The sequence below is a fragment of the Cavia porcellus genome, unplaced genomic scaffold, assembly GCF_034190915.1.
Source record: "Cavia porcellus strain 051 isolate PalLab524CR breed Dunkin Hartley unplaced genomic scaffold, mCavPor4.1 scaffold_22, whole genome shotgun sequence".
In the NCBI taxonomy this organism is placed as follows: Eukaryota; Metazoa; Chordata; class Mammalia; order Rodentia; family Caviidae; genus Cavia; species Cavia porcellus.
Window position 1 is genome coordinate 19,471,193 of NW_026947505.1, and position 22,875 is coordinate 19,494,067.

Below are 22,875 nucleotides of genomic sequence, written 5' to 3' on the forward strand. Positions count from 1 at the left end.
GGAAATTTGCTAGTTAATTTTGCAACATATTTGCAAAGTTGTACACAGGTTGAAAACATGTAGTATGACTAAGCAATTAATGAAGAGCTTTTCCTGTTTAGAGCCATATATTTTGGCAAGGTCTCATTTTTACCAGTTAGCCAATAAATCAAGGGCAATAAAATCAAGAAGCAAATGATTGTAATTGCTGAAACAAAATTTTAACTCAAGATTTAATAATTTATGACACCCATACATTTTTTTACAATATCCTATTAATACATGAAATAAAAATTTTGCTGTGACCATTTTTACTTCTGCTTTATTCTTAGAAGGTTTTGACTGAGTTGGTGTCTCCATGTGTCTTAGTAGAGCAAATGGACATAAAACATGAGCGTGGATAGGTGGAGGGCCTGTGCATATAATTTCTCTGTGTATGAGTATCACATTTATAGTTTATGCTTAAATTTTTTAATAAGAATATGTAAAAGTAGTGTTTTAGAAATCACTGATTTAAAAGAAAGAAAAAGTATTGCAGAAGAGAAAAGCTCATGAGGGAAAGAGAACAGTGAGACTACAAATGAAGGGGGAAATGTTTTTGAGAAACAATGAGGCGTTTCGGAGAGCTATGTACCATGAAAGGCTCAGGAACCAAGAGGTCTACAGTTAGACCGTGGAAGTTACGGCTGATGAGTAGAAAGTTATCTAGGAAAATGTGCTGTTAATCAAGTGGTAGAAACAGAATCTAGATTCTATTCTGTAAATACCTAGTGGCATGTGAGGAAAAGAAAAGAAGCAGTAAGAATAATTGCTCTTATTAAGGTTCAACCAGAGATACATGATGAATGAGGCAGAGGAGGAGAGGCAGAGAATACAAAGCAAGTAGGAAGAATCATTAAGAAAGTCAAGGCAAGACTGGAGGAAGAAGGATCACACTCCCGGGGGGAGGAACTTGCTTTAGCAAAAGCACAGGATGGTTTATAAATGAGTAGGCCATTGCGTAGTCTCTTTCCAACCAAGAAGCAGGAGAGCTGTGAACCTTAGGGAAGGTGGCCACCATCGCAAAGGACTAACTTCCCAAGACTGAGAAATGCCAGGTTGTGACTATGCCCTCCATATAAAGGACTGAGGTCTCCCCCTGGAACCCTCATAAGGAAATGAAGAAGAGATAACTGGGCAACAGGGAAGACCAAGGTCATCAGGAACAGGAATTTGTATCAGACACAAACAGGAAGTTAGGATACTTGGGTTGGGGTGCCGCGGAAAGGGAAAGAAATTTCTAGAAATTGGCATGAAGAATGGAATGCGAAGTGAGACCCTCACAGCCACAGTAAGCAAGTACGTGCCTGTGCTGAGCTCAGAGCCTTGGTTCAGGGAGACAAGTGAAGCAAGAAGAGAGATGGGCAGAATCACACTCCAGGAAGAACGTCCATCATCAAGAAATCAAAAATAACAAGTGTTGGCAGGGCCGTGGTGAGAGAGGAATCCGCCTGCACTGTTAGTGGCAGTGCTAAGAAGTACCACCATTATGGAAATCAGTATGGAGGCTTCTCAAAGAACTGAGATTAGAAATTCTACAGGACCCAGCTATCCCTTACTAGGCACTTCCCCGAAGAGCTTGAAACATCATTCTGCAGTGATACACGCACGCAGATGTTTACAGCAGCACAATTGGTAATAGTAAGATCCTGGGGACAGCCTGTATACCCATCACCAGATGATTTGATACAGAAAATGTGGTATCTATACGTGGTGGAATACTACTCAAGTGTAAAGGGCAAAAGCGAGACATTTGCAGGAAAGGGGATGCCCCTAGAGTACAAAATACTGAATGAAGCAAATTAGACACACGAATTTGAATATCATATGGGTAGCTCTCATCTGACTGAGGTGAAGTACAAACTAAGCAAAAAATAAAGGAAAGAAAGGGTGGAACTCTTGCAGAAAGGAAGGGGTCCAGGGGACCAAGGATGAGGGGTGAGAGGAGGAGGGGAAAATAGGCAGAGTGAAGATGTACCCTGTCCAAGGTCCTAATAACCTCAAAGAACATGGACATGGTATGCACATCCATAAGCATGGACTAAGATTAATAATATCAACACTAATAATTGGGGGAAAGAGGAACTAGAGGAGAAAGCAGGGAGGGAATGGGTTTAGAAAAGAAACAAGCTTGTTCTGTTCATGGGCCAGCTCCCCAAGATGACTGTGGAATGCATGCATAGCAAACGTATGCCAATAAAATAAAATAAAATAAAGAGAAAGAAAAGACAGAGAGGGAAGAGCTGTGTAACAGCAGGGGATGAAAGTTCAGCAGAGAGAACTTGAAGCCAAGGTCCTGAGCCTGCAGACATCGTGAGACACAGTAAAGTCGAAATTCTGATTTCACTCTCAAGAAACTACAACAAAACAAGACTAAGCAAAAGTATCCAGCAGAGGTAGGGACATCTGAATCCCTTGGTCATACCAGGAGAATATGAGCTGGGCAGGGCACTGTGGGCAGAAAGAGAGGACACCAGGGATGAGGGGGCTTCCTGAACCCAGAATCCGGAGAGGGTTCCAATGCAGGTGACCCGGGCTTTGAGTGTTCGTTACATCACGAACATATGACGCATTCCCCAGTAATCAGAACCGTGTTTGTGCGCTTCTATCAGTTAAAACAAACTTCATTAAAATATGTAGAATAAATTCTACAAATAAGTAAAACAGAGAGGGGTCAGTTACAGTCTGTGGTTGAAGAAATAGTAAGACGAGTGATATTTGCCAAAATCATTTCTACCTCAAATAACAGTACAACAATGTTTTAAATCAGGTTGCCGGGATGCACACTTTCCAAAGACTCGCGTGAAAGGCTATGTTTTAAGACACAGGAGGAGAAGATGATTTTAAATGTAATTTCTAAGAAAGGAATTTAGAATAATTTGTCCAGAAAAAAACTTGCTACCCAGCGCTCTGTAGCTGCCATCTGCCGTCCCCAGCAAGCTCTCTCTGCAGGCCCCTGTGTCACATGTCCTCTAATTCCATGCTCGTGCCACAAAAACCAACTGAACCAAAAAGTGTGTCACCTAGTTCATTTCATTGTAATTTCTTTTTAGTGTATGGTAAGATTGTTTTCTAGTGTTATGGTCACAGAGTCACCGCACAGAATCTGAAAATTTTGGTTTTCCCATTAAAACAAGAGCTATTAAGGTTATGGTCATAACCATGCAAAGTTACTACTTTTAAACTTGCGGAAAGACAAAATGAAGAAGCAGGAAGGTGATTATCTACACTCAGAGAGCCACCCCAGTGTTCATCCTCTGCACACGTCAAGTAAGCTGAAACTCATATTGCAGGGAGGTGTTTGCCACTTTGTCCCTAAAACAGCAAACCCAGCAAAGCCAGCTTTGCCCAGTGTCTACAGAGACAAGACCAATATTTATGAAGGCAACAGTTCTCATCTGTCCCCCAAGAATACTTTTTTAAAAATAATTAGCTACTGAGGCCTGATTTTAAATAAAAATATTTTGACTAAGCATTGCTGAAAGCACCTCATTTATCTCTGACTTCACTCATAGAGTGTTAGAGTAACAAGAAGTGAATTAATTGAGCCTAATGAAAGCTCCTGACGTCCCCAGTGTGGTATGATAGACAGAAATTCTGAAACTCTTTTCCATCAAGGTGTGGGATAACGTAGAGTCTCCCCTGCCTCTGTGAGCTGGGGTTTGATTTTGCCCAAGAGGGTAGTCAATCAACATCGAATCAGAATGACGATATTGCTAGCAGTCAAATTACCTTCTTCCCAGGTTCAACAAGGAAAATAGAGGAAGATGCAACTGAAACATTTCCTGGAAATTGAATACTGGGAATCTCTTCCTTTAATACATAGTATGTTCTTGCAGTATTTCTTGGAAAGTGAAGGCTTAAAATAGTGTTAATAATAAATAAAGAATTTCTTTCCAAGAGAATCTGGTAAGCTCTTTGATTCATGAGCCATGATAAGATTTCTAATCATAATTCCAGCAGAAATAGTTTTTCTTGGGTAAAGTTCTAGTCAGTCTAGGAGCAAGAGTCTGTCCTCAAAAGGCTAGAATATACGGTTCTCATGTTCTTATGAGGGCAACCAGGGAAGTAGATATGTACATCTTTAATTTTAAATTTTTATTATTTAACTGGATTCACCAAAATAGACAAATTATACATATTGATGGGGTACTATGTAGTATTTGATCATACATATCATGTCTAATGTTTAAGTGGTGTGAAACACACTTGCATGTCACTCTTTAGTGAAGGTAATTTCCTATTTGCGTATAGCAGTGCTACTGACTTTACTGTGTAACTTTTGCCTCCTGTATCTTTGCTGAATTCACTCATTAGTTCTCTTACATATAATTGAATTTTGGGGTTTTCTGTGCGCCACTTTCAACCATTGACAAATTGACTGTTTTTCCAATTTAGATGCCTTTTTTTCCCCTTGCTTTGGCCTACTTTCCCTGTCTAAGACTTGAGAAAATATAATGACCCTAAGTGGTCAAAGTGTACATTCTTGTGTTTTTCCAAACTGTAGAAATTTCTCAGCTTTTCTCCATTGAATATAACGTTTAGCTACTGGCTTATTATAAATCGACTTTATTACGTTGAAGTACGTTCCTTGCTTGCCTGCTTTGTTCCACATTTTTATGAAAAGAAGTTGAATTTTATCAAATGTCTTTTGTTCACCAATTGAGAATAATCATATGGCTTTTACCCTTCATCCTCTTGGCATGAGGCCTATTGTTGGGATGTGTGGCATACTGAGCCACCTTTGTGCCCCCTGGAATAAATCCTGCTTGATCATGGCAAATAGTATTTTTATCATTAGATGAAATTTGATTTGCTAATATTTTGCTGAAATTTTTTGTATATAAATTTATCAAGAATATTAGTTTGTGGCTTTTTCCACCCCAGTTATGTCTTTATCTGTTTTTGCTAGTTTGTTTGTTTGTTTGTTTAAATCAGGTAACACTGTCCTCAGAAAATACTTGAAAAGATTTTCCCCTTTTCTTTTTTGGAATAATTTAAGAAAAATGCTATTGTGTCTTATATGTGTTTGGTAGAATTCAACAGTGAAGCCATGTATTCCTGGGCTTTACTTTGAAGGGAAGTTTTTAATCACTGATTCTGTCTCATGAGCTTTTACAGGTCTACTCAGCTTTTTTATTTCTTTGTGATATAACTTTTTAGTATTTTTCCATTTTTCCTAGATTATCTAATTTGTTGGCATATAATTCTTCAAAATAACCTCTAACAATCTTTTGTATTTCTAGTGTGTCAGCTGTAATGATTGCCTTTTCTTTCTGCTTTTATTTATTAGATTTTCTTTCTTGGTCTATGTAATCATTTGCTTATATTTATCATATTCAAGGGTCAATTCTTTGTTAAATTAGTCTTTTGTATTTTTTAGTCTCCTTTTAATTTATTTTTCTTTCTACCAAATTTGGGTTTATATTTTTCTTTATAATTTATAGTTTTTTGAGATGCAGTGAAAGATTGGTTATTTGAGATCTCTCTACATTTTTATTAGGCATTATTGCCATGAACTTCCCACTCCTTTGTTGTATTCTATAGGTTTTGGCATGTCATATCTCTATTTTTGTTCTTTTCAATGATTTTAAAAATTTTCTTTATCATTTCTTCCTTTTTCCATTGGTTGCTTGAAAGTAGGGGGATGAATTCCATGTGCTTTTATGGTTTCAAAGTTTTTCCATCAACTTCTTTTATATCATTTTAACTAAAAAAGATACTAGATAAAATTTAAAATTTATTGAGACTTGTGGTGTATCCACTGATCTGTTGTAAAGAATGATCTATGTGCTACTGAGAAAAATATGTATTCAACAGTTGTTGGCCAATCATTTCATAATTATCTATTAGATCCATTTTAGTCTAGGATGCAATTTAATTTGAATGATCCTTAGTGGATGTATTGTTTCAATAGATGATTTCTCCATTGGTGAAAGTGGGTTTTTAAGGTTTGCAACTATTATTGTATTGGAGTTTAGTTTCCCTTTTATCTATTAATCATTGCTTTATACCTCTGAGTGCACCAATATTAGGTGAATAAATATTTATAATTATTTCCTTTTGCTAAATTGATCACTTTGTCATATAATGGCCTTCACTGTATTTTTTTTTTTTTTTTTTTACTGCTTTTGTCTTTAAGTCTGTTCTACCTGGTATTTGCATGGCTACTTCTTCTTTTATTTGCTTCCACTTGCATGAAATGTCTCACTCTATCCCTCCACTCATGGTCTGTAATGAATCTGTGGTGGTTACAGTGGAGTTTAAACGTGATGAAGTGTAAACAGATCGACTTTGGGATTCGTCCCAGGTATGGGTGGAGCACTGCTTCTGTGTGTGTCTGGGTGGGTCTTGACAGTATGGCCTTGGAGTCTGTGAGTCGCTTTCCTCTTCCTCTCTAGCAGTCTTCACACGCTCTGCTTCCTGGCTCACCGTGATCTAAGCAGCTTTGTTCTGTAACAGTCTTCCACTAGATCTTGGACTAAAACCAAGAACAAATGAAACGTCTCCTCCTCCAAGTCATGGGTGGAGAGCTGTATTGCAGTGAAGACACAGTACCTTGGAAATGAAGTGAGCTTATTGTTAACAGTATAGCTGCCAGATAGTCAAGTCTTTCTATCACCCCATGAGTTTTCTCACTTTAATTTTTGACCAGTGGGCTCACTGCATTGCACAAGAGATCTGCTTGTGTCAGCTTCCTACATAGGTGAGACTATGGGTGTGTGCCATCGCCTCCAGGTGCTCCATGGCTTTTAACTGGATGACTTAACCCATGTATGGTCAAAGAAATCACTGCTAAGTTCGATCTTACTGCAGCCCTTACATGACTTCTAGTTTTGCTGAATTTCCTTTCTATTTCTATCAGTTATCCTTGATGGTTAAATGAATCACTCTATTGGCATGTTTCGGTTCCTCACTTACTATTTTTGGCTTGTCTATTAAAAGTTTTTGCTTTGTGGTTACAATGGGGCTTACGAAAAAATATTTTGATTATACCAAGTTTATTTTAAAGTGATAGCACCTTAACAAGATCCTAAATTTAAGAATACGAGCAAACAAATGAACAAAAGAACGCTAGAATGTTGGGCAGTAAGAAAACTCCTCAGCCAGGCTCAGTGGCCCATGCCTGTAATCTTAGCTATTCAGGAAGCTGAAGCAGGAAGACAGAAAGTGTCTGCAAGCTTAGTGAAACTCTGTCTCAAAATAAAAAAAAAAAAAACAATAAAAAGGGCTGAGGATATAGCTCATTCATAGAGCACTACTGGATTCAATGTCCAAAAAGGAGAAAAAAATTATCTGGTTGCATACCATTCCTTTCCACAATTTGAAATTTTTTTACATTTCTCCATTTTGCCTATCTTTAACATTATATAGCCACTGTTTTTTGTAATTGTTTCAGTTTTTAGTTTTAGACTAACTGTAGATGGTTTGTGCAGCCTACTTGCTATGTTAGAGCATCTGAATTTGCCTGTATATTACTCCTCATCAGTAGTTTTAAGTCTTCCTGTGTTTTATTCTTTCATAATTAATGTTTCTTTTTTTCAGTTTAAAGAACTTCCTTTATCATTTCCTGTAAAAGAGGTCTGGTAGATACAGACCTTCTTAGTTTTTGTTTGTCTGGAAGCTCCATCCTCTTTCCTTTCGAAAGTATAACTTTACTGGGCATACAATCTGGGTTGGCAGGGTTTCTTCCATCAGTGATAGGAAAATCTCTTTTTCTCAGCCTGTAAGTTTTCTACTAATAAGTCTGCTGCAGAGTGCACTGAGGCATCATAATACATTATTTGCTTCTTTAAGCCTTGATAATATACAGGTTAGCCTGCCCTTGTGAGAGATTGATTATAATATGTCCTAGGCTGAATTTGGTTAAAGTAAGCTTGAATGAAGACCTCTGGCCTTACTGTACCTGGATATTTGTATCCATCTCTTAGCTTGGGAAGTTGTCCATTATTATTTCTTGAATAAACTTTCTATTCTTCTAGAATTCAAGTCCTTCTTGAAGCCCAGTATCACAAATATTCACTCTTTGAACAGTAGTCAATGCTGTTAAGCTTTCTTAATTCCTTTTCAATCTTTTTCTCTCCCACAACTCTGTATTTTCAAATCGCTGTCTTGAAGCTTAATTTTTTCTTCTGTTTGACCTATGAGGATCCTATTCTTGGTGTTTCTGCAGTGTCTTTAATTTTCCAAGTATAATTTCCAGTTCAAGATTTCTGTTTGAGCTTTTCTATTACTTTGTTGTTTTTGAACTTCTCTGTTAGAGTACTAAAACATTTTACTGTTTTCTTTGAGCTCATTGAGTTTCTGTGAAGTGGCTACTTTAAGTTCTCCAAAGAGCCTCCCATACTGATGAATGCCTAGCCAGTTTCTGGCTCCTTATTTTGTCTATCACATGGTATCATGGTTTCCCGAAAGTTCCTGAGGTTTGTTCATGTGCAGTGTCACTTGGGTACTGAAGGGCCAGGGATTTAATCCATTCTCTCTAATCTGGCTTTGTGACTCACTTTCCAGAAAGTTGAAGCAGACTGCTTATTATTTCTGGGTCTATGTTTGCTTTCTCTGTTTCAGCAGAATATGGCACCAGGTCCTGATTCAGCCTTGCGAAAGTAGTTTGTTGTGAAAACAGCTATTGAGTATGGGAAAAGACTGCCCAGAAAATCTTGTTGAGCTCTCGCCTTCTCTGCCTAAGCCTTAGGCATCTTTCTTTTCCATTGGTCTGTCATGTGGCCCAAGAAAAACGGCAGGGCAGATAGAAAACCTCTTTTAAAGGTCTGACTTTTTGGTGATAGCTGGAACAGGCAGTGGAGATGTGGAGCTGTGCTATCTGCCACCTACAATAGGACCTAGAGATAATTTGGTGTCAAGAGGCAGGAAAGCACCTGTGACTGATTGTGAAGGCCTTGATCCACTACCACCACAGAGCCCAGCCAGCAAGACCCACTGGAAAGGTGCCCAGGGCCAGATCTATGGACAGGAAGTGATATCTGCAAAGGAGTCTCCCGTGAAAAGGACAGAGCCTGAATCCCTAAGAGCAGGAATGTGGTGAGAAGGAACCTTTCCTATGAGATCTGTCAAATAAAGCCCTGTGCAAACCCTCTGCAAACAACGTAAGGCTGCAGGGAACAGGAAAGGCACAGCTTGACTTTGGGATTGAGGGGAGCCAGCTCCAAAACATTTTTGTCAATTGGAGTGAAGAAGAATAAATTTTGTGCAAAGCAGGCAGTGTATAATTATATATAGATAATTGTTGAAAACCTCAGAATATTATCCAAATGAGAGGACTGTTTGAATTATCATGTTTAAATTAGTTTTCACAGCTTACTTTCCTACTTATTTTAATAATTTCCTTAGAAAAATCCAAAACTTTGTTATATTAAAACTGTATAATGCACAATGAGAAATTTTTAGATTTTTTCAAACTCTTGATACACTTCTAAATTATTTATGGAATTCAATAATATAGCAAAACAAAATTGAATACAAAAGTACACATACATACACATGAAGACACAGTATAAGACAAATACATACAGAACTGTACGTTCTCATTAAGTTTTCTCTTTTTTAAAAAATCACTTGATAATCTTCCAAGTTCCTAAATGTTTGTAGTGGTTCAACCACACAATAAACTAAAGAAGTTCTCCCAGTCCACCCACATACACACAGAGGGAATCACATTATATTACACAAATACTACTGTGCGTTTTTCTGGACTCACAATTTGAATATGAACTGAAAAACTATATTTCTTGTCATTCTACTCGACCTTCCTTTATTTTACTGGATCATCTGAATTCCAGCTTGTTCTTGTTTTAACTTAAATTTAATTCTCGGAAAGAAGTTCGTCAGTGATAAATGTCTTCCCAAATATCACTTGGGATTCCTTCTGAAGTGTTACTTACATGTGTTTTCTAATGTGAAAGTGCACAGAGTAGACTGGAACAGTTGTTTACGTAAGTGGAGAAAGAGGTGCCCGTTTAAGTCAGCTGCAGAGGACCAATTTTTTACAAAGCAAAATGGAAAGAACATTCTCTGAACTACTTGATGTTGTTTTTAAATGTAAAGGATATTTTTGTGCTGGCCAAGGCAGGTTCTTTGTGGTAATCTAAGGAAAAGCAAACCTGTTTGTCTTTAGGGCTCAGGGGTCACAAGAAAATACAAGTGTGAACTGAGAGTCTCAATAAATGTTTGGAAAAGCACAATTTTACCAAACAGAAAGGCCTCATGTATAAGATAAAAGACAGACTTGGAGAATTTCTTCATTTGCTTTTATGAACTTTGACTTACTTTCTTTGTCATTGGGATACAGTACTGGACACTCACAAATTGAAGGACAACAGGCTTATTTTGGCTCACAATTTGTGGAGGTTTCAGTCCATAGTCTGCTGTCTATGAGGCAGGGGAGCAGGACAGAGTGGCATCACAGAGGAGAAAGAACTCAAAATGTGGCAGTGAGAAGCAGGAAGAGGGAAAGGTGGAGGGAGATAAACCCTTCCAAGCCACTCCACTCCCCAGTGAGCACCTCCTCCAATCAGGCTTCACCTCCGAAGATCACACTTGGCTATAAACTCATGGTGGACTAATCTGCTGGAGAGTATCACACCCCCACAATGCAGTCACCTGAAAGCCCCGCCTATGAGTACAAGAGGCTTTGGTGGGGGAATGGTGATGTACACCGTAACAGATATCTAGGGAAATATTTTTAAAGTAATGTGTTCCTACCTTTGTTTGTGACACAAGTCTTCAGTGCCTTGTGATTATATCTTTACTTTCAGCAAGAGCATTAGAAACAACCAGCAAACTACCAACCAAGAATAACATAAAAAATCTAAAATTCATTTCATATTATCAGAAAGGATCCTGATGATTCATTTCTAATGATAAGTTAAATGGAAATTCCAGAATAAATGGGATTTATTTTTTAAGCACAGCTATAGAGAGGTCTCCAAGGCTTTAAGCATGAAAGTCAAATTGATCTGTGTTCCCATCCATTCTTTGCCCACATATTAATCTTCTCCATTTCTTTGGGACCCATTTTCAGGATAAAGAATGGATACTCTTAAAGTAGAGACTAACAGAGAATTTTACTTCTTCCCTTGCTGTCAAACATTGACTAGTGCCTTGGGAATGTGGGGCCACTGTGTCCACACTCAGTTCTTACTCCCTCACTGTCTAACATTACCAGTACTTTGATTTGCAACTTTTATGAATGGTTAACCAATCTAAATTGAATGTCTGGAGTATTACATAATCACTCATTTTTCAGTGATTGCGCGTGAGTATGTTTAAAAGCATAATATTTAAAATATGTATTTTATGGATAAAATAATACAGAATATCTGTACTTCTCATCTGTATAATAAACAGTACTGTTTGTAGTGGGTTTTTTATTATAAACTGAATGAACTGGAATTGTCAGCAAAGAACTGAAAGATCAACGTAGCAGCCACTGTTAACTCACCAAAATGAAGTCTATATTTGATTAATGAATTTATCCAATTATAATATAGTTGTTTAAAACATTAAGATAAAAACTGAGTGAATATGATCCTTACTTTCACGGGGTTGTTAACCCGAGGAGTAGATGCTAAGTAACTGTGAAAACTGCTTCACAGAAGTACAAAGTGCTTGACAACTAGTAAATAGTGCGTTGTCTAAAGTTTATATGGTGAGGGAAAATTTGTAGGAACTTATTACTTAGCAAAATTAAGGGAAAACAGCTGGTGAAGAATGTCCTAGGCAAAGATGAGAGCCAGTCTATAGGACAGGAGTAGAGTGGTGGGACAGGTAGCTGTAAGGGGATCAGAGGTCAAGTCCGGAGGATTCGCCCAGCTCTGGCCACCCTCATCCCATGACCTGAATTCCCGTCCTGTCCCTGGAGTCATAGATAGGTAGCTGATACGTGAAGTCATAAGGTTGCTGGAATTCCTAGGAGTGGTTCAACAAAAGCTGAGTCAGTAATGGAAACTTGAGAAATTTCCACTCTGAGTACTTAGAAAAAAGACTACTAATCTCTGCTAGTTCATCAGAAAGAATAATTTGTGCTTTCATTTTTGTTTGGTCATTTTCCCATGCCAGTATCTTGTAATCTGAACAACTACTTTGAAGATACCAATATCAACTACTTTGAAGATACAATAGAGTAAGCAGTGTTAATCTGCTCTTATTTTGTTTTGAAATTGTGTATCATTTTTATTTTTTAATAAAAAAGTTTTAAAAAGTATAATCTGGCAAAGGACACTAAAAACTGGTCTTCAGAGTGGTATCAGGGATATCAGAAGCCACGAAGAGGGACTAAAGAGAAAAGTCCAGGGCTACTGAAGGGTAGAACAAGATCAAATTGGGCCAGTTACTGACCAGATTAAAATTTTTCAATAGTAATGGATGGGTGGAAGAAAAACAGGGGAAAATAGAAAGAGACTGGTGAATAAAGAGGAAGTAAAGTTCGATGGATGTAATGGAAAAGCAGTTCTGGGAACAGGAGATTTGATTTTTAAGTGCAGACAATAAGCACAAGCATAGGAGAGCAGGTGAGGAAAGACTTCTCAGTGCCTTGAGAAGTGGATCATCCAGCCGATGGCAGACTGTGGATGTGACTGGGAATGAAAGGTCGGGTACAGGCATGAAAGGTTCAGCTGCAGTAAGGAGCTGTGCAGCTGAGCTGCTGAATGGGCCGTTCATGTGCCTGCCAACGTCGCCCACAGTTTTAACCCTGCTGCAACTGGCAGGGGCAAAAACAACTCAGCTGCTGGAGTCTTTTTGAGGACTTTTCATGAGGACTGCAGATAACTAAAAGTGCGATGGTGGGACTGTCAAAGCAGGCAGGAGGTGAGGATTCTCCAGACAGCCTCAGGAGCAGGGGATCACCTGCCTGAGGAGATGGGATGTAGAGGAATAAGGAAGTCGACTGCACGAACAGAATAAGTGACATCCTCCAAAGGAGATCTGGGCAAAGTAGGAAGGAAGAGACAGTGTCTGAAAGGCAGCTGAATGGCTAGTGAAGCCTGTAGACATACTGCGAAGTTCACAAGGCACAGTGGAAGAAATTAAGAGCTAGGGTAGGGAGAGAAAGGGGGAAGAGTTGGAGGTTAAAGAAGGCAACTGGGTAATGAAGAATGGAGCCTTGTAGCGCTTTTACTGTAACAGGAACATAAATGCCTGTGTGTGGTGTGGACACCAGGGGTATGGAAAGAAAGCTGAAGCCAACCGGAGAGAGCTGTGTAGTAACTTAAGGACCATCTCCCTCCCTTTAGGGCAAGGCTGGGAAAGGAGCCCGGCTGTCGCAAAGCCAAGCAGAGACTGGAAAATCTGACAGGGCTGGACTAGAGACTCCACTGTGGGACCGCCTGCAGCAAAATGAGGCTCTTGGTTTCTGGGAGACTAAATGTTCATAACCTGAGCACTGCGCCAGCAGCTGGCAGCAGGAAGGATGGAGCTGTAACAATGGACCTCTTCTGGTCAAGTGGGTTTTTCTCTCCTTGGTCTTTCACAACAAAGGTTTCAGGTTAACTTTTTTTTTTTTTTTTAATTGAGTACTTCTTTACTGCACTATGGAGTGTATTATGATATAGGCAGTGTGCATGAACTGTTAGATTTTCCCTAAATATTTTAATTTTAAAAATTAAATCTGGAAAGGAAAAATCATGAGGCTACATACCTGCTTTCATCTGGTTTACAGTTCAGTACTGAGAGACTGTGGTTGAATATCATTCTAATCATTTGAAATTAGAATATGTTTCAAAGATATCTAAATGAAAAACTGGAAATTTGTTATGTGAAGTCTGAACTTGTGTCTTTCCAAAAACTATTTGATAATATTAGTCTGATAGTAGATTTTAAAATGTACACTGTATGGTGGACTCGTGATAACATATGACTGAATCAAATGTTAACAAATGTAGTGGCTTAATTTAACTAATATCACTTTTCAAGCTTCAGTCTTTTGAATTGTCTCTGATACTATTACTGGATCCTATCATTTGTGATTATAAAAAGAATTTGGAGCCAGGTGTGGTGACACATACCTGTAATCCCTGTGCATTGAGAAGTTGAGGCAGGAGGTTTGCATTCTCAGTCCAGCTGAACAATTTGGCAACTTAGCAAAAAGTTGTCTCAAACTAAAAAATAAAAGGACTAGGAATGTCACTCAGTGTGAAAGTCCTGGGTTCAATCCCAGTTGGATAAAGAAGGAAGAAAGAAGGAAAGAAAGAGCACGCAAGCATGGCAGCACATGCCTGCAACACCAGCATTTGGGAGACTAAGGCCAGAGCACAGTCATGAGTTCAGACCAGACTGAGCCACACAGCGAGAGATCTTGTTTTAAAAAAAATAAAACAACAACAAAAAACAAAAAAAGGAAGGAAGGAAGAGAAAGAAAAAAGAGAAGGGAATGAAAGGAAAAAGAGAAAACTACTATCTACAACTGACTTACAGTTCTATATTTTAATTCTCAGCTTTAACAATTTCAACAACTTAGTACCAGAGTCTGTGTCATATTTATATTGGCATTTGCACAGCCCACCCACTGTTTGGGATTCGGAATGTACCAGGTACCTGTTACCACTTAGCACTTGTGACCATGAGGAAAACCCCGCAGCTCCAGTCACACTTATTTAGATTATGTGGCTGAAATTTAGCTGAACCATGTCGGTGTCAGGTGACTGGGGCTGGTTCCCTGGAATCTCTAGGCTCTTGTGACTGTGGTTGCCTCAACTCTGACACTTGGGGTCACTTCTCCTGCAGCTCACTGAGCATGCCTGTCTGCCTGCAGGGTCTAGGGAAAGGGCAATCTCCAGCAAAGCCCACTGAGCTAGCACCTTGCAGGTCTCCATTTGTATCTGCACCCTGCTGTTCCCAAGGAAACCATGGGGAGAAGCCAAAATGCAAGGAAGTGGGCATGGCCAAGGTCTGGGTAAAGGATATGCCTGCAGGGAGTAGAGAACAGAGACCATCAGCATGACCAGTCCTCTGCACTGAGAAACCTGAGAGGTGAGTCCCAGAGGAAACAAAACTGTGCGAAAGGACAGAGGAAGAGTCCCTCCAGGCTGCTCACTGTGTTAACGTGGGTGAATTATTCAACCCTTTCCAAGCTGTGAAAGTCTTTGATTTTATAAAATCAACTCTTCACGAAGATGAAAATTTAACGGAAAGTTACTCATTATCCTCTCTTATTAAGAACCGAAATGATTGGCTAATTTTGACAAAAAAAGTTTCCAATATTTTGTAATCACATTAAACTGATAAAATTTCTAATTTGAATTTTGGTTGGAAATGAAATGCTGAAGTTTAATCTCCTCGTTAGATTGTCCTTAGAAGCTTTTAGCTGATGAATGTTTTTATTAATCTTACATGGTACGAGCGATTGAACCCAGGGCCTCCTAACTAAGACCCAGGCCAGCCCTTTTCCTATGTTTTATTTTGATGCAGGCTTTCAATAAGTTGTTGAATTCCTAACGCTGGGCTTGAATTTGTAACTCTCCTGGGATTACAGGCATGCGCCACCCCACCCAGTTTGATGAGTCTTTTAAGTACACAATGGGTCAGTCTAATGTCAAACGCCGTGTCATTACTGATGCAAGAGAAGGTACAGGGACCGCTGATGCTCTGGCTTCGTGATTCATTGTTATGATGAATTATTACTCTTAAATAGACTAAAGAAGCTTTGTCCAATTTTCAGGATGCTGATAATAGTGTATAAATTTTGAGTAGGTGTTATGATTTGATATAACAAGTACAGATGATACACACATGACAGCCATTCTTCATTAAAGAAATGCCATTTTGTAATATATAATGACAGTCTAAGATTACTTTAACTATATGAATAGGAGCTATGTAAAAATGTTCTAAATGGAAATTATTTTTACAGCCTTCAAAAAAGAATCATAGGGCTGGAAATTTAGCTCAGCGGCATAAGCACCTGCCTTGCAAGCAGGCGGTCGTGAGTTCAATCCCTGGTACTGATAAAAAGTTAAAAAAAAAAAAAAAGAGCACAAAAAGAAACATATATCTACGTTTCACATACACCCAATTATATGTCTTTGAAAATGGAGTTTGAAGATGACTTTGGCACCCACACCAACTTCTTATTCTAGTCAATCAGTTTACCTAAAAATTTCCACAGCTACATTACCAAAATACATTGAGACTGATGTAGTTTCTAACCTGTTTTGGCATGGAATTTGTTTTCTTTAGACATCCAGAAAAGACTTTCCATCTGATGGATGCTTATCCTTGACACATATCTGGAAAACATTTGTCTTCCACTGATAACTTACCTGTGAAATCAGTCACTCTGGCCTCTGTCATTTCAGAGTCACCGTGCAGGCACAGCCAAGAACCCTCCTTCACATCGAGCTGGCCTGGGTTTAAGAGCAACAGTCGCTTATCAGGATGATTTGGCGAGAGACAAGAACAAGCGTGGACCACCACAGCTGCAGGCACCAATGTGAGTACAGACCCGTTAAGCCCCTGAGAACCCACGTCAGCTGCTTGCTGGACAGAAGCCCAATGTGCAGATTCCTACTGGCATTTTGTTAGCATTTGTGGCCCGGGCCTGTGTCTCTCACTGAAGTTGTTTTAAGTGCAGCATGACATTCATGTGGTGTTTTGCACTGTTCAAATTGTGCCTCTCTTTTATGGTTTTCATGGACACATTGCTGTTTTCTGTCAACACTGATTGTACTGTCACTTTAATCATATGCTGATAGTTTTGGTAGAAGAACAAACAAGAAAGATTTACAGCTTCAAAAGAGTTTTAGCGGGGTGTGGTGGTTCATGTCTGTAATCCCAGCATTCAGGAGGCTGAAGCAGGAGAATTGCTGTGACTTCAGAGCCAGGCTGGGATACATAGTGAGACCCTGCCTCAAAATAACAGTAAATAAACTAAAAATCAATAAATAAGAGGTTTATTTAAACAGATTTTCTAATTTTAAAAAGCATCAGATTAGCAGTCAAATGCAGACTTGAATCATGATGGTTTATAGCAAGGATAGTATAGTATTTTTCATTGCTATGAGGGGAAAAACAAGACCAAATGTACTTGTGAAAGATCTTGATAGCATTCACTTGAGGCATCCGGACTAACTTGTGTATGGTGGAAATTGGAGATGAGTTACCAAGGGAAATAAGCGTTTTCTTTTTTGGCAATATTTTACACGCAGCAAACCAGCTCAGTTTCTATTAAACTTTATCACTGAAACTTCACATTTACTTTGTAGGAAAATTGTAATTACTCTTAAGCATATGGTAGTTCCTTTTCCTTCCTTATTTGGTTTTGTGGCTGGCACACTCTTTCTCCAAGGACATGTAAAAGTCAAAATACTAGACGTAAAGTCTCAGAAGTGTTTCTGCTCCAAACTCTGTCTGTGCAATCTCAGTTCTTTCATGTAGTTAGCTTACTGGCTTCTGATACTCCTATAAAAATATCCCATAGAGCTTTTCTTATTACCTTTTCATTGACTCTGTCTGAGTGATAAAAATGAAATTCTGTAAAGGGGTTTGAAAACCATGCATATAGCAATTCCTCCACATTTCAAATACTAATCAAGTATGACTATAAAAGAAACAAGCACTACAGTGAAAATTGCTGCAGCGTGCTCAGTCTCAGGCCATTATTAATTCATTGGCAACTGTTCTTTTTTTTGTTTTTTTTTAAGATTAGGGATCCTAAAAAAAGTACCAGATAACACAATCCCTGAGATCAAAGTTTTTCTTCAAATCACAGGGAAACTTGTTATCCAGCCTCGCCTGTGTGCGGCTCTGGGATACTGCGCTGCACCCAGAGGGCATCTTGTAGAGTGTCTTGCAGACCACGGAAGCCTCAGCCTCGGCACAGGGTCTGTAAAGTGCTGGACTGAAGGACAAAGAGGACCTGGAATTAAAATAGTGATTCTATGCCGTGGTGCGGTGTAGCTTCCTTCAAGACCCTAAAGAAAAATCGCCTTTCTTAGGTTAATTTCAACATGTATTTACTTAAAAATTACCCCCAGGCACACTTGCAATATTTTTGCTTTTCCTTCTGTCAATGCAATAAAGTATAAACTTTTCATTATGAATTATTATAATTTCATACATGAGACTACAAAGTAAAGTCGAGCAAAACTTAAAAATTTCAGACTTTTTTTTTTTTTTATCTCATGAAGATCAGGCATGTGTCTAACTGGATTGGGACTTAACTTCCATGGCTGGTGTGGCTGGCTCACCCTGACATGCGTAGTCCTCCTTCTAGTTCAGGGTGGATAAATGAGAGTCTTTCTGAGTTTGTCCTTCCTTTGTTCCTCAAATCTTCCTTCAATGGCATTTTACCTATTCATTTTTTCCATTTTAATTGAGTATAACTAATAAAATAATATACTTAAGGTATACACCTCATGTTTTGAAATACTGTGAAACCATTACTACGATTAAGCCGATTAACTTAACCATGATTCACATGCTTAGAGCAATTCATCTCTTCAACTGAGAAGTACTTGATAACACAAGTTAAAAGATACTCTTTAACAAAAAGAAAATCCACTGAATATCTTTGTCACAAAGACAGATCAATGTTGTAAAATGAACACCAGTCTAGAGAATGTCTTGGTAAACCTAATAAATACCTGGATAGATTTTAAAAACAAAAATTGGCGGTACCCCATAATACTGCTTTGTAGCCTGTTGTTTCACTGAACGGAGTATCGTAGACTCCTTCTCACCTCAATACATTCAAGTCAGCATCTTGATTTCTTCATAACATAATTAAAAACTTTTCCATCCTCCGTATTGCCCTTCTCTCCCATTTTCCCTCTGTATTCGCTTCCTCTTGTGCAACTATGGTGCCATTCGACTTTCATGGCCTTTTTTTTTTTTAGATTCCACATATTAGGGAAAGTATTTCTGATTCTGGCTTATTTTGCTTAACACAATTTGCAGTTCCAGCCATTACCCTGCAAATAACGTAGCTTGGCAGGCAGTACTGAACTCTCTTCTGGTGAGAACTGTGGCAGAACTCTATAGTCTATCACTGACTGTGTTTTAACAATCATTTATGAGCCTTAATCGGGATAAGAGTGTTATCTGTCTAGTCTTGTTCCTTCAGGATACCCTGATCTATTATTTTGGTGAAATGAGATGGAACCTTTTCACATATGAATGTGGTGATTCACTGAAGGCAATTTCTTATCTATACAGTCAACACAAAAACCTAGAGAGACTGCTGTGAATGGCTTATCATGATCATGTAATAACTGTAGACTCGATTGCAGCCAAAACTATAATAAGGTAACTTCAGGCCAACACACTCAGCCCCATGATCCTCTGTGTAAGAGACTGATGGATTTCTCCAAGTGTCAGGGATGACCTTCTTCTTTGGGTCCTTCATTCACATAGTGGCTTGGCGAGTCTCGCCTATCCTTTTAGGAACAGTATCATTAGCTCTGTGTGTTCTTTTGCCTGTAAACACCCAAGGCTACAGTTCTCCTAAGCAGCATGAATGAGTGGTTTGAAGGTAAAGTACAGATCTTTGGCGCCTGCAATAGGACTGCTGGATTTACATTTTGGCTCTCTTGCTTGCTAACTGTGTGCCAGGAGCAATTTGCTAAAGTGTCTGTATCTCAATTTGTCAAATTGAGTTAATAATAGTGGTACACCATAGGCTATTTTGAAGATTACATTAGATCAAATAGATGACAGTTAGTATAGTGCATGATAAGCACCAATTAAGTCATTGCTATAACAATTAACTACTGAATTAACTACTCAGTCTTTATGTGTTGATTGCTAAGGAAAAGTTTTGTTTTTCTACAATATCTCTACAAAGTGCTGACTGTGGCTCACTTGCTGCAGCTCTTCCAGTCTCTTAATTTGCATTGTTTTCCTTTGAGAACTGCATCCTCTTGGGGATTTTATGGTGCTGGGAAAGCTTTGGGCAGGGGAGGGGCTGAGAACCCCTCTTTGGCTATGTCAGTAATTGCTCAGTCTAAGAGACATCCTAATTTTGGAGACACGTGTGTGATGGTCCTCTGTCTGGTAGACTCCATCCCTCTGAACTTCTGCACAAATGAGTCAGGAGGGGCACAGGGCTCCCTGCTCAATCAGCTGCAGAGAGATTTTTGGTAGATGACACAGGTTCAGTGGAAATGCCTGCAGTAAGCTATTTGTGGCACATACAGTTCCCAGGGCTGATTTACACGTGGAAAGGGAGTTGGGAAAGGTTGTCAGGAAAAACACCTGAGGCGGATAACAGACCCAGGCCAGGGCAGTGGGGAAGAGGAGTCATGGTACAGCCACAGCAGAGACCTAAGTGGGTCCCAAGTAAACTCAGGACTCTTGAGTGTTGTCCTAAACCTCAGTCAGTCACTGGGTGCAGCTGTCCCTGAGAGGGTGGTGATTGGGCATGTGACTTCATTCAGCTATGGGCAAAGCCATTCAGTGTAAGGATTAAGCTTAGTTGTGAACAAAATCCAGTTGCTAAGTAGGTTACTCCTTAATTGTTTCTAGTGATTTGCCTGGCAAAACTGGGAGCCATTTTCCTTTTTTCTTTTATGTGAAATGCCAGCAACTAATATCTCTGCTGGACAGTACAGCATCATCTTTTATTTTTGCACTACAGAAGTGTTCTCTACTGAGAGAATCTGACTCTCTCCCGTCCCATATTCTCTAAGGTGACTTCCTTCCCTTTCAAGCTTCACCTTCGTATTCCCCCTAATCTGTAGACTTGTCCTACCACTGCTTGTCCTTCATAACTTAGGCTGCTAAACCATTGAGAGGGATGCTGGGGCACAGCTGCCTAAGGTCCAGCCGAGCTCTGCCCCAACCTGCATGTGTTTTCCATAAGCCATTGTATGTCTCACTTTCCCACCACACGGGGTGGGGGGCAGATCAAGTAACCCTCATGGCCAACTCCTCCCAAAAGTTTTGAATTCTACAGCCTGGTGTAGATCACAGAGCTTGGGTTTGCTGGACTCAAACATTCTTGCAAGACTCACACACAGGTGCTTCGACAATTAGGATCCTCGTTTTTGTAAATTAAACAGGTGAGAGGACTTAAGCCCCACAAGTAAGCCCTCCACTGAGACCTAGCGGGAAGTGGGATAATAAAGAAAGGATCTGTAGGAAATTAAAGAAGTCCTTACACTGAGCCTTAGTTCAAACTAAATGTCTAATATAAGCTTCAGATTTTACTACCATGAGGGAAAATAAAGTATGCTAGTATCCCCTCAGGATGTCTTTCATAAACAGACAGGGTGTGGATTTTATATTAAAGAGCTTGATTGAAGATGAAGTAGGTAATTTACATGTCATTATTATAAACACATTTTTTCTCTCAATTTTAATAAATGAAGCTCAGGATTTCAGGGTTATTCTACATAGTTTTCTAAGCTCAATAATAATTTTTTACTGCAAAGACTGGAAAAGCTATCATTTAAAATATTTGATAATTTTAAACTGGTATCAAAAAAGCTAGTATTTTTTATTTTTTATTGTCAGACCATCTGATAGTTCTGTTTTTACTTTCAAAATAAAAGCCTTAATGTTTTAATTTTTAAACTCTTGTATGTATTTGTGGGTTACACAATGATAATCCAATACATGTATATAGTATGTGCTGATTAGTAAGGGTAATCAGCTTTTGTGTGTCTTTATTCTCTAATTTTGGATCTTTTATGCTTCTCATTTCTTACTGCTTATTAACTGTTTGATACTCTATTGTTTTATCTTGCTACTGCATAACAATGCAGAGTTTTAATAATATAAACCCAGGGGAGAATTCCCCTCCCTGAGTTGGGGATCCTGACACCCTAAAGTAAAAGGCTGTAAGATTGCTCTTTGGTTTATAGCAACCCTTTTCTCAGAAGGATTAAATGTCTCAGAATGTGCTGGAAGGAGAACTGCAGTCATTTGATTCTTCGAGCAATTCAGAAATATCATTTCCTATTAGGTAGCTGTGTGCACCCTGTCAACCTTGCCCCTCTTCTTCCCTTGAGATTAATTTATTCCCTGCAGCGCTCGCTCTTTGTGGAAAATCTCATTCCTCAGCCTTCATCAATAGGCGATCTCATCAGCAGAATGTTCATTATAAAAGCAAAACCATATAATGCATTGAAAGGAAAAAGAAAAAAAACACATCTCTCTAGGCAAAACAACTCTCTCCTTTTCACTCTGCCTCCTTCTCAATGTGTGGCTGGACGGGACCCTCACTCACTGAAAACACCGTCCATGAGCTGGTGGGCTTGTAGCTTCACAGCCAGAGGGAGCCAAGATGGAACTTGAATTCACAAATTGTCACTTTTCTTTGTGATAATTATTTGAAATTAGGAAACATGCATACCTCAGATGGAAGTTTTCGTACATAAAAAAATCATGTAATGTGAGTGTTAAAACTTTCAGGATCTGGGGCTAAGGATTTAGCTCAGTGGCATAAGTGCCTACCTGGCAAGCGGGAGATCATGAGTCCAATCCCTGGTACCCACCCTCCCCCCCCCAAAAAAAAGATTTCCATAAAAACTTTTAGGATCTGTTCTCCATGTAGGGTTAGCAGCCTGTGGGTCAACTCTGTAAAGCCCAGGAACTAAAAATGTGCTTTCTTTTCTTCTTTTTCTATGTTTTCATTGAAGGGGTTAAAATATAAAAAGTAGAGTAATATTTTTTAACACTGAAGGTGTAATCTCTCTGTACAAAGTTTCATGGGAAAATGGCCATATTCCCTCATTTACACATTATATATAACTGGTTTAGTGCTCTACCTGCAAAATTGGTAAATTATGACAAGTATTTACTATCCAGCTCTTGAGTGTGTGTGTGAGTGTGTGTGTGTGTGTGTGTGTGTGTGTGTGTGTGTGTTACTGGGGCTTGGACCTCGGGCCTTGGCACTGAGCT

The 22,875-nt window shown here is 39.0% G+C and overlaps 1 protein-coding gene across 3 annotated transcripts in view; it reads left to right on the forward strand.

The window, feature by feature from the left end:
• Themis (thymocyte selection associated) overlaps positions 1-22,875 on the forward strand; it is a 169,176-nt gene that overhangs the window by 134,719 nt on the left and 11,582 nt on the right. For 2 of the 3 annotated variants that reach the window (XM_063232883.1, XM_013151126.3), the window contains one exon: positions 16,332-16,465. The exons of the other annotated variant lie outside the window; for it this stretch is intronic. In XM_063232883.1, the coding sequence (XP_063088953.1) occupies positions 16,332-16,465 (134 nt within the window). The remainder of the gene's footprint in view (positions 1-16,331; positions 16,466-22,875) is intronic. 3 annotated transcript variants of the gene reach the window in all.